The sequence below is a fragment of the Sebastes fasciatus genome, chromosome 3, assembly GCF_043250625.1.
Source record: "Sebastes fasciatus isolate fSebFas1 chromosome 3, fSebFas1.pri, whole genome shotgun sequence".
Lineage (NCBI taxonomy): Eukaryota > Metazoa > Chordata > Actinopteri > Perciformes > Sebastidae > Sebastes > Sebastes fasciatus.
The window spans coordinates 19,312,421-19,328,616 of NC_133797.1; the positions used below are offsets into that span (position 1 = coordinate 19,312,421).

The 16,196-nt window shown below is 38.9% G+C and overlaps 1 protein-coding gene across 4 annotated transcripts in view; it reads left to right on the forward strand.

The window, feature by feature from the left end:
* arhgap10 (Rho GTPase activating protein 10) overlaps positions 1-16,196 on the forward strand; it is a 61,117-nt gene that overhangs the window by 17,124 nt on the left and 27,797 nt on the right. For all 4 annotated transcript variants that reach the window (XM_074629415.1, XM_074629414.1, XM_074629413.1 and 1 more), the window contains 12 exons: positions 986-1,057; positions 1,251-1,352; positions 3,891-4,001; positions 4,198-4,302; positions 5,859-5,988; positions 7,580-7,686; positions 7,789-7,883; positions 9,786-9,867; positions 10,078-10,120; positions 10,225-10,293; positions 10,851-10,925; positions 13,688-13,772. In XM_074629415.1, coding sequence (XP_074485516.1) covers positions 986-1,057; positions 1,251-1,352; positions 3,891-4,001; positions 4,198-4,302; positions 5,859-5,988; positions 7,580-7,686; positions 7,789-7,883; positions 9,786-9,867; positions 10,078-10,120; positions 10,225-10,293; positions 10,851-10,925; positions 13,688-13,772 — 1,076 coding nt within the window. The remainder of the gene's footprint in view (positions 1-985; positions 1,058-1,250; positions 1,353-3,890; positions 4,002-4,197; positions 4,303-5,858; positions 5,989-7,579; positions 7,687-7,788; positions 7,884-9,785; positions 9,868-10,077; positions 10,121-10,224; positions 10,294-10,850; positions 10,926-13,687; positions 13,773-16,196) is intronic.

A 16,196-nucleotide genomic window follows, 5' to 3' on the forward strand; every position in this document is an offset into this window, starting at 1 on the left:
CGAACGATGATTGCCTCTTTAACGTTATGGTTTCCTTATAGCATTGTGTTTAAATCCGAAATATTGCCGAAATATTGCCAAAATAGGCACTTTTACTTTTTGCTTTGACAACAAATCCCCCGCCATCCTCTTGTCTGTCAACTCTCTCGTCCCGTATGTGAAATTTGACTCCTGCTACTCTGAGCTGAGACTGTACGGAGCGGACACTTTCACATTCAGTTTGTAGCGTCCGTTCGCCGGCTATGTATTGATAACACAGCGCTGATACGCGAAAAATAAGTAAATGGTTTTTATTTCTATAAATCAGCAAAACAATGGTGGGGGCTGTGGGCAAGTAACACCGACTACCGCGGCAAGCCTACTTCAGACTACAAATGCATAAAAGAGGTCTGTTTTAAGGCATTTATTAATATCTCTGAACTCTTTAACTAAATCACACACATTTTGGCTATTCTATGTAATCGTTTGAAGGCACACCTCCCACGTTGAAAACCTCTGATCTAAAACATTCCTCTTCTTTGGACAGGGACACACAGTTTAGTGTGTGCGGCTTTCTATGAACAGCCATTCTGTTGTAATGTCTGTCTGTCTGTAGTGTCTGAGGTTAGGGAGTGGGCCCATCATCAGTGGCTGACTGAGATGACTGTTTTAGCGCCTGGCTCAGACCATAATGGTAAACACTCTCTGCTCTGCTCAGCATAGTGGGATGACATCACGGTGCAAGGTAAGGAAAAGTAGGAAAGGGCATGCAGGCACAGACATGTCCTGCAGCCAGCATAGCAGAAGCACTGGAGGAATGAGGGAAAAATAAATTGACTTTACGAGTTCATTATTGGAAGATACTTTTAGAATAATCGTTATGTCATTGCAGTTATGTAATTAAGTATAAGCCGCTCTTGATTGGAGTCAGCTAGAACTCAATACTGGAAAATGTTGTTGTGTCACATGAAATATCAATGAGGTCTTTGTTATTGCTTCTGTCTAGATGAGAAACATCACAGAAACCTTAATGAAACCCCTGGAGAAGTTCAGGAAAGACCATCTTGGTACAGTAAGGGTAATGTATGATGGTTTCTCTCCCCAAATTCGGTTTTTATGTTTGGTATATCCTAATGAATGTTAAAACAATCCATATTTTACAGTTCAATGCTTATAGCATATCAGTTGTACAGCACACACAGCTTTGATTCCTTTGTCCCGAAAAATAATGTTGTATTTTGTTCTCCTTATGTGTACTGTACCTTCTTCAGGCGGAAAGAAAGAAGTATGAGAAAGAAACGGAGAAATACTACAGCTCTCTGGAAAAGCTTCTGAATATGTCAGCAAAGAAGAAGGAGCCACAGCTGCAAGAGGTATTTATCCTTGCCTGAGCCGATATGTAACATGCAGAATATAGCGATTCATAATGACAGCAAAACAAGTATTTTGCTTTAGTTTGAGAATGCTGTTTTGGTTTTTCGCCTTTGGCGCTGTGGGGGGAAGAGCCTCGCTGAAAAGCCTGTTGGACCATGTGAGTTTCCACTGACATGCCTTGCAGCAACAGTTTTCCTGGCTTGTTTTGCAGAGGAAATGTGTGCTCACTTGTGCTGTACTACCAAGGTCAAACCTGGTCGCTGCAGTTTGGTGGAACAATCCATGCTACAGTAGTATGACATGGACATTTTAAATTCCGGAGAATTTAGCAACCTTTCACTAAACAATGTTTCTGTGTTCTTGTCTTTGCCATGTAGCCATGTAAGGCTTACCCATATGCTGTATACACCAACCAGAGAGGACACTTGAATCTGTTGACATTATGACTGCAGGCTGCTCTGTTCTCTGTGACTCTTGTGACACAAGGGTTTCTGTGGTACCAACACTGATTTATATCAGACTTGAATAAATGGACCCAGTGATTCCTTCACAGCCACAAGAGTCATGAACTTCATAAACGCTGCATCAGTTTTTAAGGCAACTCAATGAACAGTGGCATATATTTTGAAAAGCAGCAGTATGCGAATGTTGATCTTTCTCATTGCAAATTGAATAAATTTGTTTTACTTATTGACAATTAGTAGGAAAGGATGTCAGCAATCTTGCTGTAGTAAGAAAGTATATCATATATTACACTTAAAGATGCTTTAGTTGTGTTACATAGAGCTCAACAGTGACAGGCTCCGATTATTAAAGTGAAATTCCCATTCATTCACTCCTTTGACATTTCAGAAAAAAAAGGTACAAGACTGTGTACATAATTATTTTAAAGTCCAGATGAAAAGAAAATGCCTTGTTAACCCATTTAGATCACATCCAGATCATATTGTGCACCTATTTAACAATGTATGAAAACATTTGTACAAAAAATCAATTTTTTTCATATTTTTATATCAAAATCCAATCATCTTTTCTTCCTGTAAAACAAAATATGATGTGTGCTTACATAAGCTAGTACGAAACAATGTCAACCAATAATATCATGACCATGATCCATCCATCAATCAATCTGCAACCACAAGCAATAAGGGAGGTGTGTGTGTGGAGCCACAGTCCTCTGTAGCTCAGCATCACACTACATTCCAAGCCCGCCCACTTTTTAGCAGTCCAATCAAATGTGAAGGATTTGATTTAAATCCCTCTCATAACTGTTCACCGCTCATATATTCTGTTTCACTGGGGAATACTCACAGTACAGAAGCTAAAGAGTCTAACATCCGTTTCATTGGGACTTCAAGAGTGAAGGAACTACTCATCCCATGAACCCTTGTGAAGGGCGACTTGTCGCCTCTGGAAACTTCCAAAAATCATTTAAACTAACCGTTGTCAATCTAAAATGACAGATTCAGAAACTGCATGCCTTATTTCTCGCCTTAAATAATTTCAGAAACACATTTCGGTGATTAGCCGCCATGTTGATCCATTTTTAAATCCGGGAGCAGACCACAGAGCAGCATGTACCCTTACTAGCCATTTGCGGGTGCCTTAAACATTTCCATGGTAACAGCGAGCTGTTACAGAGCTGAACAGAGATGTCGCTGTTACACTAAAACAATTACACTTCCTAACATACAGCGACCGAGGGAACTCTGGCGAATGGAACAAACTGTCCAGATACTACGAGCAAAGTCATTCTCTATTACATAGAGAGTGATATTGATTAGCTGTCAGTTACTACAGTCTACCTTGGATGGGTATGACATTATGGTTGAAATACACAGATAATGAATGGGATTTTTACTTCCTGAGCGTCACTGTTGAGCTGTATAGCAAACTTGGTATACTGTTATATGTAGTGTTATTGCTTTGTAGTTCTTAGATGTTAACTGTAATTCTAGCATTGTTGCCTTTCAGCAAGAAGGAAACAAATCCCCCCTTTTCTGTGTGTAAATTTGCCCCCTGGGTGCTCTGGTTCCCTCCCACAGTCCACAGACATGCAGGTAGCTGTAGATTAACTGGGAACTCTGAATTGCCCATAGGTCTAAGTTTAAGTGGGTCATCTGTCTGTACATGTTAGCACAGACGTGGAATCCCTCCTCTGTTGTACTTCCTGAGGTTTTCTTCAGTTTTTTTCCTGCTACAGTTTTTTTTTTTTTTGTGTGTGTATATACAGTTTATACTGTATATAACTTTTCTTTATCTGAATCAACAGTATAAGGATAGAGGTTTTGTTGTACAGATTATACAGCCCTCTGAGACAAACTTGTTATTTGGGGGCTATATACATTAACTCAATTTGAATACCATCAGTATTTGATAAAGCACTAACTAACTTCAATATGCTCTGTTTTAGAATACAATGCCATAACAAGAAGAACCTCAAATTACACTGTATTACAGAGATCTATTCTTTCTCCTCCCTGCATATGTCTGTCTCTATAATCATCACGCCGTGTGTTTGCTCTCCACCTCCACAGGCAGACTACCAGGTGGAAACCATGAGGCAGCACTTTCAGGAGGAGTCACTGGACTATGTGTGCAAACTGCAGGAGATCCAGGAGAGAAAGAAGTTTGAGTGTGTGGAGCCGGTGAGTGACTCACCTTAGTGGCTTCTCGGCACCGACGTGGCTTCACTTTCACATTAATAAAGACAGCATAGGGCAATATAGGATGTCTCACATGGGGTTAAGCTCTGAGTGATTTTGTTATGAGTTTCTCTTTCACTTGCTGACTCTTTAGATTAACATTGCTTATCTGTTTCTTCCTGTATTGTTATCTTTTTAGATGCTGGCCTTCTTTCAGACGGTCTTCACCTTTTATCACCAGGGCTTCGAGCTCGCCAAGGACTTTGACCATTATAAAAGAGCACTGCAGATCAATATTCAGAATGTAAGAATTTTATTATTATATATGTAATCTGGATACGGATGATTGTAACCATGACAACAATTGCTTGCATGCAATTTAGGGCTGCAACTAACAATTATTTTCATTGTTGATTAATCTGTAGTTATTATTTTCTCGATTTCTCGATTAATTGTTTGGTCTAGAAAATGTCAGAAAATGGGGAAAAATGGCGATCAGTGTTTCCCAAAGCCCAAGATGACGTCCTCAAATGTCTTGTTTTGTCCACAACTCAAAGATATTCAGTTTACTGTCATAGAGGAGTAAAGACACCAGAAAATATTCACAGTTAAAGCTGCAGTGGGTAGAAATGGAGCAAATATTATTAGAAAAAGTTATTTTTATAAAACGGTCACTATGAAAAAATAAATCATGTGTCCTCCGGTGCTCCTAATGGCATCTGCAAGATTTCACAGACCAGAGGAAAACAACCAATCAGAGCTAATCCGGAGTCTGCGGTCCAGCTGCCGTCTATGAGAGCCGGCTGTCAATCACTCACAAACTCCGATAAAACGGTCAAACTAGGCAGCGCTGATCAAATATGAATCAATATTCTGTTACTGTAATGCCTATTTCACCCCTCAAATATTTTCAGAATCATCTTCTGGTGTACTGTTGAGCTGTAAAATGAGAAAATTTGTGACCATGTTGAGATCTGTTGAAGAAATACCAAGTACCGCCCACCAGCCTGAGCACAGCCAATAGATTTTTTAAAGCCTGATAACAGAGCCATGAGGAGGTGCAGAAGTCTAGTTTTCTCTCAGAACTCTTGAATTACAATATGCTGAAGGGTTATTATGGATTTTTTTCCCAATGATGCCAAAAATGTTATGCCTAATGCAGGTTTAAGAAGCTGGAATCAGAGAATTTCGACTTTTTTTTCCTTCAAAATTTACTCAAACCGATTATCAAAATAGTTTGCGATTAATTTAGTAGTTGACAACCATTCGATTAATCGTTGCAGCTCTCATACAATTTGTGTGTTCTTGTTCTGCCCAAAGAACAGAAAACATCTTGAGCGTAATGGGTGCCAGAGTGAAATTAGAAAAATGTTGACATCTAAAGGGCAGAAAGGCCCATGAAACAAGACCTCATCAGCTTATCAAGTTCTTACGGCTAATCTGTTGGAAGATCATTTCCTACTTAGCACAGCCACTAAAGCTAAAAGCCGATTATCATTGGTCTTCGGAGTCCTCTCTCTGTATACCTGTCCGATGCAAGTTCAATATTGACTTGCCCTTTAGTCTTATTTAACCACCAACTGCTGAGAAAAATATCTGGCTGCACTTCATGTTTTACTTCTTCAGCCACCTGTTAACTTCTTACCGCCATTGGTCTACAGTGCCATTACAGTCTTATTTCTGTTTCATTCTTAGTTTTAGATTACCTCAACTGATTTCATGGAGATACAGGGGTTTCCCAGGGAAGCTCTTAAGTTTTGATTTGCAGTGGCCTCTCATTAGGAAGGTCTTCCTACCTAACCACTGAGCACCAGAAAGTGACTTCCTGGAGCGTGTGTTTGCTTCCTCTCTCCCCCCTAGACAAGGAGTCGATTTGAGGGCGCGCGGTCAGAGGTGTTCGAGCTGATGAAGAGGATCAGGGAGGCACCTCAAGAATACAGACAGACCAGCCCTATCAGCTGTGAAGGCTACCTCTATGTACAGGAAAAACGTAAGAACTTTATATAGTTCAAATGCGTTTTGACCTTTTCCACTCCATCCTTTGTTTTCATAGACCCGTTTTTGTCTTTTTTTAGGAGGACAAAGGGGGTCTTTAGGGGGAGATAGCAGGTCAACAATAGATGTCACACAGAATCGGTGTACATCATCTGAAAGCTGGGAACCTAAAGATTGATTTGAGATGCTCAGCACTGTGTCAAGTTGTTTTAGTCATAAATCATAACTAAAAAAGTATTTAATCAATCAGTTAATTAAAATACATTTTGAAAGTGTATGAGGGCTAAGAACATTATGATAGAAGTATATGGTGGCCATTCCCATGAAGTATTATGTCTCATAAGTTGTTTAAGTCTTTTATTTCTGGGTTGATACTACAAATTTGGTGCTAGATTTAACCATTTTTTACCACTCGAGAATTGATTAAAATTATCAAAAATCCCTCCAAAATACCACATGAAGACACCAAGAGCTTGAGGAACACCACACACAAAAAGCCATGCTGCGATTTGGAATCAAAAAATTTGGCGAGCACTTCTGTTCTGGAAACTGCTCAGAAACCCCCTTATTTTCATCCTACCTATGAAAGTGAAACAGTGACGTCAAGTTTCAAAAAATGGTTTCACAACAATGAAATGGTTACTATGGGGACTAACATCATCACACATGAATACAATTGGGCTCCATGGATCCACAAGAGTCTCAGCTTTACAGTGATACCCAATTTATGTAATTCAAGACTGTTTAGGGACCCCAGTATGCAGAAATATTCAAATACATTTAAGAATAGGCAGAAATAACACATTTGTACTGCATGCAAAAAAGTGTATGTGATTATCATAAAGTGGGCATGTCTGTAAAGGGGAAACTCGTGGGTACCCATAGAACACATTTTCATTCACATATCTTGATGTCAGAGGTCAAAGGACCCCTTTGAAAATGTCTATGCCAGTTTTGCAAAAGTTATTCCTAAATTTAACGTAACTTCATAGCGTCATTTAGTGTTTCTAGTTTCATATGATACCAGTACCTTCACTTTACCTCTAAAACTGAGCCTGTTACAACCTCTGTAAAAAGTAAAGTCGGCCAAGGGCGCTGGGGCCCTCAAGGAGCGGAAGAGGTTAATATGGGATGTCATATTACACTCATTCATAACACACACTGCTGCGAGGAAACATAGTCCAATCTCATGGTCAGAAGAGGTCTTTTATGGCTTTCCTTTGACTCCTGTAAAAGTGTGTAAGTGGAGTGGTTTTGCCCCATATTAAAACATAACCTGTGAAATGTTTTCTGTGCATACTGTAGGATGTCAGTGATATTATCTAAAGGATTGTTGTGGCAGAAAAGTTTGAACAGACTAGTAATTCTCTTTCATCCCTATTATGAACAAAACATGGAGGTTCAAATGCATTTTAGCAGCATTGATGAACCTGCAAAATGTTGCTGAAATATAGGCAAAGTGAACAACTCCACTTGCGGATGTCTTGTTGATTGTGGATGTCTTCCCTGATACTGCTGCGATAAGCAATGCTGATGTTACTATCCGACTAGTGCTGAATGTCTGTGTCACACCCTTGTTTCTCCAGGGCCGCCTCCCTTTGGTTCAAGTTGGGTCAAGCGCTACAGCACATTTGTCAAAGAGCAGAAAATCCTGCACATGGTGACCTTCGACCACAGATCTGGTGGCAAGATTGTGAGTAGTCACGTAGTCACATAGAGTAGCAGTGGGTTATACATGCCTTGTCTTTTTTTTTTTTTTGTGTCTGTACAGTAAAGGCTTTCTCTTTTTTTTCAGGGTGAGACAGAGTCCGTCACGCTCAAATCCTGTCTCCGCAAAACGACAGACATGGTGGACAGGAGGTTCTGCTTAGAACTCGACATAACAGATCGGTAAATCCTCATCTAGCACTGTTTCTCAAACACACTGTAATGAGATCATATTTGTAGTTGCAAGAAGTGGTGGGAGAAGTACTCAGATCTTTTACTTAAGTAAAAGTAGCAATACCGCAGGATGTAAGTACTTTGTTGAAAGTAAAAGTCATGCATTCAAAATTTTACTCAAATAAAAGTACAACAGTACAAGCATCAAAATATACTTATAGTGCCAAAAGTAAAAGCAGTCATGCAAAATTGCCCATTTCCAATTCCATTATAATTAAATAAATATATAATACAACATATATAATTAGGGTTTCCAATCGATTCAAATATTTAATCGCATTTAATTGCATGATTGTCCATAGTTAATAACGATTAATCACAAATTAATTGCACATTTTTTATCTGTTGAAAATGTACCTGAAAGGGAGATTTGTAAAGTATTTAATACTCGTATCAACATGGGAGTGGGTAAATATGCTTGCTTTATGCAAATGTATGTATAAATGTATTATTGGAAATCAATTAACAACACAAAACAACGACAAATATTGTCCAGAAACCCTCACAGGTACTGCATTTAGCATAAAAAATATGCTCAAATCATAACATGGCAAACTGCAGCCCAACAGGCAACAACAGCTGTCAGTGTGTCAGTGTGTTGACTTGACTATGACTTGCCCCAAACTGCATGTGATCATCATAAAGTGGGCATGTAGGCCCTTTGAAAATGGCCATGCCAGTTTTTCCTCGCCAAAATTGAGTGTAAGTTTGGAGCGTTATATAACGCTTGTTACCAATGGATTCCTTTGGATTTCTAGTTTCATATGATACCAGTATCTTCACTCTAGCTTTAAAACTGACCCCGCTACAACCTAAAAATCCCAAAGTTGCATTAATGCTTTCAAAAATTAGTGGCGTTAAAACGAATTTGCATTGATGTGTTATTATCGCGTTAACTTTGACAGCCCTATATGGATTATAATTATTGATGTTACAAGGTTCATTTATTGTCATTCTACAACCCAGGGTTGCACAGCAAAACGTGAGTTGTAGTAAAAATGGGGCTTTTTTTGTTTACTCTATATATACTGATAAAGTGGTATCCATAATAATGCATTATAATTTACTTGTTGATTATATTTTGTATTGTTAAACTGAAAAGTAACTAATAACTAAATTTATCAAAAAGATGTAGTGGAGAAATAGTACAATACTTCCCTCTGATATGTAGTAGAGTAGAACATAAAGTACCTGCCTACCTACCTCTACCTGTACTTGAGTAAATGTACTTGGTTACAATCCACCACTGATTACAGGTATCATTTTATGTAAATATTCTCATGTGCCTTGTCCATAGCGTCCACAGGGAACACAGATTATCGGCTGTGATATTCCACATTACCAGTTTAGCTAAAGATCTTTGCTCCACACACTTCCTGATTACGGTTTAGCTTGCTGCTCCATGTGTTTGGGATTGCAGAGGGCAGGACAGCAGGATTTGTGTTGGAGGGCAGCCCTCGCAGACTTAGCTGGGAGGATTTGTCACACCCTGCTGTGCCCTGCTGTAATAGATATCTCATTTTGTCACTCAATTTAACTCTGCCCTGCCCTTCTTCTGTAGTATTAATAGAAGAGCAATACCCCCAATTTAGTATGGATATTCAAGTCCACACATCCATTCTGATGAGTAACTTGATATCCATCTGGTCCCACGTGGTCTCATAAAGCAGGGGGATGACTAATAGGTCTGATATTTGCAGTTACCGCAAATCCAAGGTGCACTTGGCAGAGGGTGTTTTTTTAGTTTCAAAGATTGCTAAGCACGTTTGATTGTTTTATATTGACACTGACTGCACTGTACCTCCTAAGGCTTTGCCTAATGCTGATGTGGTATATGGGGCTCTCTTTCAGGCCAGGCACGGTGCTAACAGTACAGGCTCTGTCAGAGGATGACCACAAGTTCTGGATGCAGGCCATGGGTGGGAAGGAACCTGTGAGTCAGCCGCCTGCACTGTGTCATCATCGACCACTCACGCTTGAGTCATGTAGCCCCACTGTATTCTGTTTAACTGCCATCTTATATAGAAAAAAATTGTTTGTAGTTTAATATACTTCCATTTACCTGCACTTGTACAGTATATCACAAGGCTTAAGCAAGTGATAAACTTTAAAAAGCCATGAAGATGTTTTTGTTTCTTTGCAGATTGGACACTATCTTGGGAGAACTTATTCTAAAGAAAGAGGAAGTAAGTAATCTAGCTGTAGCTGTACGAGATTACGTATCTGTAAATATCATTACATTTCATGAGCTCAATGCTTCACCGCATTTGTCTTTTTCTTCCACCTGCAGTTGATGCCCAGCTGGATGACGTGGGTTTGAGTTTTATGAAGAACTCCATCAGCGCCATAGAGACGAGAGGTGAGCTTCAGATATGTAACTATAGAAATGATCAGTTGAGAGAAGGGGGTTTATTATATATATTAACATGAGAATTAGTGGATAGTAACAGGTAACATGGGTGCAGTATCTTTATCTATACACAAGGGGGCAGACTTGCTCCAATATTGAAACAAAAGGCACTGCAGGCAGCGTGTACTGTAGATAATACTAATGCCGTTCATTGCACAGCTCTAAAGTTCTTATTAATTTGCTTCAGTCTTCACATGCAGCTTATCTGACCTCTTTTTCAGTAAGAAAAAAAAATCAGTTTTGGACTAGTCCCTCTTAACATTTCTTTATGCAAATGGTTATCTATGTGACTGAATTTGGTTCAGATTGCAGTGGCATATTCATGTATCCGCTCTATAGTTTCCACATACAGGGTTGTTGTTGTGTATGTATAATATTCTGTCCTTATTCTTGTTTTGTTTTTTTGCCTCTTCATTCCTTGTTTGCTTTTCCCTGTAAAGTACTTTGCAACTTAATTAAGAACAGTGCTATGCAACTAAAGTTTCATTATTGTTATTACCTATCAGGTATTAATGACCAAGGCCTGTACAGAGTTGTTGGGGTAAGCTCCAAGGTCTCGAAGCTCGTCTCATTAATGATTGGTAAGTTAAAGTCTATTCTTTTCTTTCTGCTCTGGAAATGTATTTAGCGTAGAGAGAGCTGACTAAAGTTCAAATTTAAATTTACATGCTACTGCACTGTCTCTGTGATATTAGGTTGCCTCCAGTTAGTTGAATGTGCTGACGTAATGGACGTGTTTGTCGGGGCGATATTAAAAAGATAGTGACTGAGAATCAGCCCATGACTCAGCCTATCAGAACCACGTCTCTCTAAAGTGCAACAAGTTCCTGGGTGTATCTTTGCCTCACTTCATTTAATTTTTATATCCCTCATACAGGGTCCCTCCCATCCTCGTCCTTGCACTTTTTTGGCTTTTGCTTCATTAACACCCCACTAACACCGCCTCTCATGTGCTCGTGGCAGGCTTAGTCTATCAGTCGTCTTTCTCGATTTCCTTTATGCCTCTCACTCGTCTCGAATCCCTTTTCACTCAACTCCTTTTCTATAGAGCTTGTCCTTTGTCCTTTCCATTGCTCCCTGTCTGCTCTCTGGTTTCCTGCCGTCTCCAGTAGACACCAGCTCACTTTCAGCTCTGTGTTCAGAATGACAACAAACTCAGGCAGCAGTCAGCCTGTCTCAGCTTCCTCTCCAAAACCTTCCAGCCTCCCAACCTGCCGACTCATGCTGTGGACTCCATTAACACTCTGCTGCAGCACTCTAAGAAGTTTCTTTAAAGCCTGAATATAATAAAAGAAGCGTTCGTCTGTGGGTTTTGACATTCCACATATTGGTGTGAACGAGGGAAAAATACAGATATTACTTGCAGTTTGATGTTTGCAAATGTTGGTTTCACTGATTGACCATATAGAATAAGATATTTTCTTTAAGCTGCCTGGAATGTAACTTGAATTTTATCCTTGAAATGACAGAGGAAGTACTACTTCTGCACAAACTAACACATTCACAAACATTTCATGCATACAACAGTTCACAGTGAGTGGGTGAAGCGAGCTTTAAACCCTTAAGAAAGACTTCGGATCCTCCCACTCCTCCTCCTTTTCATCTCTCACCCACCGACATGGCCAGGGTCCAATCAGAGAGGACAGAGTGATAGAAAACGAGTCTCCCATCATATTACAGTACAAACAGAGAGCGGCACCTATTGAATGTCAGGCAATAATATAACAGGAAGAAGACTGTAAAAGTGAGCTGGATTATGTCTCTGACCTGTCCCTTGTACAGTATGTGGCTGTGTGGTGTTGGTCGGGATATATGGCTATCAAAGCTGCTGAGTTAGACTTCCTAGTTCTATCGATATAATTGCAGCGTGAGGCAAATTTGAGGAATGCTGTGAGATGTTTTCAAAGAACTACTCGATACGTTCCACATTTTCAGGATTTGAGGCGGAAATGACCATTAATGGATTTATTCCAGAGCCTAAAAGGTTTATGTTGCTTCCTACTTCTGTTAAATAATATCAGTTCAAAATCTTTAAGCAACTCTTGATGACTTTAAAAGGGTTAGTTCACTTAAATTACAAGAAACCTACTGTGATGCCCCTCGCACAGTGGCTAGTGGGCTCGCCTCTTTAAGTTCAGTTCAGACTGAGTCAGCCCGGGCCCTCTAGGATCCGGACTCTCACAAGAGGCAGCCTGGTCTCCTAAAAATTACATTCCCACACAACAAAATGACATTGTCAAATTTACAAAAATACAAAATATTTGTTGTGATATTTGTTAAAGTTATCTTGGACTTCCTTTCACACTCATTAGACCAGTTTGTTAGTTGTGAAAATGTGTGATGGTCAGGACTTTTTGTTCTAGTTTACCAGACCTTTCCTGCTTAATGAATATGTATGGCAAAATGTATTTCTGCATCTAAGGGTGTCATGGGAGCTACTTTAGCTTTAGCTACTGTGCTACAATCACCACAGTGCTGTTATGTGCCCATAGGGCATAATGTAGATAACTAAGGTAACATAACAAAGAATTATATCTCTGAACTCGCTGCTGCTCTGTGGTCAGCTGTTTCATAATCAATGCTACTCCAACTGCTACTGCCAAAAATATTTCCTTGTGTCCTTGACCTAACCAAGTCCAAGCCTGTTTGTGCTACAGCAGATTATAGAGCCTGTGCAGACCCCATTAATCTCAACACATACACACTTGCAGAGGCACAGCTTTGGCTACAAACACTCTTCAAAAACATTTGCTTTCAGAAGTTGATATTGGACTGGCCATTTTGTGGACAGAGCAGGAGGAGAAACACACAGTCCTCCTGGCTGTAGTGCCGAGATGAAATCTAACACAGACCACCCACCACCCACGACGCTAAAGTCTGCGTGGTTACCTGAGCCCTGTACAGTACAAGTTCCTGACTCACAACACCTTCACTGATACATTACACTTCCACATCCTCTGTAATTCATAAGAAGTTACTGAAGGCGGGGACTGTCATGATAATGTGCCACCTGAATTTCCAGTACAACACAGCCCCGGAGTCCCTGTGGAGCCAGTGAAGTTGTGAGGGATTAATTAAACTTGTAATGAGTGTAGAACCAGCAGCAAGCTGTAACTTCCTTCCATATCCACTGGGGCTAAACTAGACTCGACCCCCAAGGATAACAGCACTGCTTTTATCCTCACATGGCTAATTACAAGTTACATATTTATGTTACATATTTTGACTTTCTAGGCTGCCCACAAAATCACAGTCTTTGGCTGCTTAATGTGAAAAACAATAGTTAGCTGGTGCTTTGTGTTGTTACCGAGTAAGAATATGTTTCATGATTGTGATTCATCAGATGAGAACAGCAACGACGTGGATCTGTCTGCCAGCGAGGACTGGGACGTTAAGACAGTAACGAGTGCACTCAAGCTTTATCTGAGGTAAGGATCAATGAGACGAAAGACACACACATAAACATGATGTAAACCATCTAAAGCTGTCGAATGATAAATAAAATAAACATAATTATAATAATAAAATAATTAAATGGCAACTAATTTGTTAATCAATTAATTGTTTTAGTTATTTTTGCAAGCAAAAATTCACAAATATTCACTGTTTTCTGCTGATTCTTTACTGTGTCATATGTGTAGGGCTGCAACTAACCATTATTTTTATTAATCTGTCAATTAGTTCATCGATTAGTTGTTTGGTCTATAAAATGTCAGAAAATGGGTGAAAAATGCGGATCGGTGTTTCCAAAAGTCCAAGATGACGTCCTCAAATGTCTTGTTTTGTCCACAACTCAAATATATTCAGTTTACTGTCATAGAGGAGTAAAGAAACCAGAAAAATCTAAATAGTTACATGTGATTTAATAGTTGAGGGCTAATCAATTAGAAGCTCTATATGTGATTGTAAACCAAATATCTCTGGGTTTTTTCACTGTTGGCTAAATAAAACAAGCAATCTTGGACTGTTTGAATACAAGTTAGTTATAATTCCAACATTTTCTGAGATTTTATGGACAGAACAATGAAATGTTAGAAGGAATTGGCAGAGTAATGACAATATTCCTTACTTGCAGCCCTAAAACCATCAGTTTCTACCCAGTAAACATTCATGATATTGTTCATTTGCTAATAATTTCTTAATAAACCTCTGTTGTGATCAGTTTAACACCAGCTGTCACTCACAACAAAATATTTTGGTAGAACTCGTACATAAGTACAAGTAGTAGTACAGTTTTGTGACCCCTGAACACATTATGAGATATAAGTTAAAGCTTGGGTACAGGAGAGGTAACATTGGAGAAACCCACAAGAGTACACTAGATTTTTAAAAAATCCAACTGAAAAACCCAGCCCAGTGTTGCCAACTCTTTTTCAATGAAAGTAACTAGCAGCATAAGCTGCTAACTAGCTCCAAAAGGGAGCTGAATTAAATGATTGGATGGGTTTATTACAGTCCTGTGACAGATACAATATTTTTATCTCTTCTTTTTTTGTTAGAGCTTTTGATTTATTAATTGCTGTCGTTATGTAATGAGAATTTCAACAAATATAACAAAAAGATATTTCTAAAATACATTACCCACCTTAGCTCTAACTTTCGTAATTTGTTGTCGTTGTATTGATGCATTCAAACAGAGGATGTGACTTGGCTTGACCAGTCCAGAGACACCTGTGCTTGGTGCATAGTTGATTCAGAGTTGACGTGTGTCTAAGCAAATCCACTTCTGACCTAAGACAACCCCAGTGGTTAATGGAACATTTTCTTTGTATATCTCTCGTTTGATGAATATGACAAATCTTCCGTTCACTTAAATATGAAACATTTAATCCATTGTCGTCTCTGTCTTTGTATAATTAACTCATTTTTATAAAAGTGCATAATTAACTCCTCGCGAGGTCACGTTGCTTACTGTATGCGTGTTCCACATTCACCAACTCCTTCCTGGTTGACACATAGTGTGGGTGAAGTTCAAAGATTAAAAATGTAGTTTGGTTGCAAGAAGCTGAGGCAGTTTTCATTTAAATGCCAATTTGTTTTTGTAAACATGTGCGGTTAGCAACAAATTGAGTTGGCTTTGCTTATTTATATGAGAGCAAAGTTGTATTTTCTGAGTTTGGAATTTGCCTGTTTACTTTGCAAACACATTAAAAAATACTCCTAAGAAGCTGAGACTTGTACCATATTGTAAATGTCTTTTTTTACTATAAAGCAAGTTTAAGTGCAATATAAATACTGTGAAACTCTGAATCCATGGAGAAATACACACAGCCCGTATTCAGAAACTCTGCCTTTAAAACAAGCTGTCAAGATTTCTGTAATTTTGTGATAAACATTATCAATGTGTCCCAGTTTATTTCCTGTTGCAGTGTATATAAATAACATCAGCTGACAGGAAGTAAACATGGACCCAAGCCGTTGCCTAGCAACACAATTCCATTGAAATTCCGCTGAAATGCGCTAAAACAGAGCGTTTCAGACAGAGTTTATTCAGGCAGACAGTATGAGGAAAATAAAGTTTTTTTTTTTTTAACATTTAAGCATGTAAACATGTTCTAGTAGTACCCCAAAATACAAGTATGAACCTGAAGATGAGAATAATATGGGACCTTTAAATGCTTAATGTTGTAGGTCCATTACCTTGATTACCTTGATTTATCTGCTTTTTAACCTGCACAGTTAAACCGTGTTCATTCATGTTCATTTTGCTGTGAGATGTTATTGTGAAAATAACAGATTTAAATGTCTAATTGAAAAAGCTAAATAATAATTATAATCAGTAATTGGTAGCAGTTTAATTGACAGTACTAAAACATCAAATAAAGAATAACAACATCAAAGCTGTTGATGTT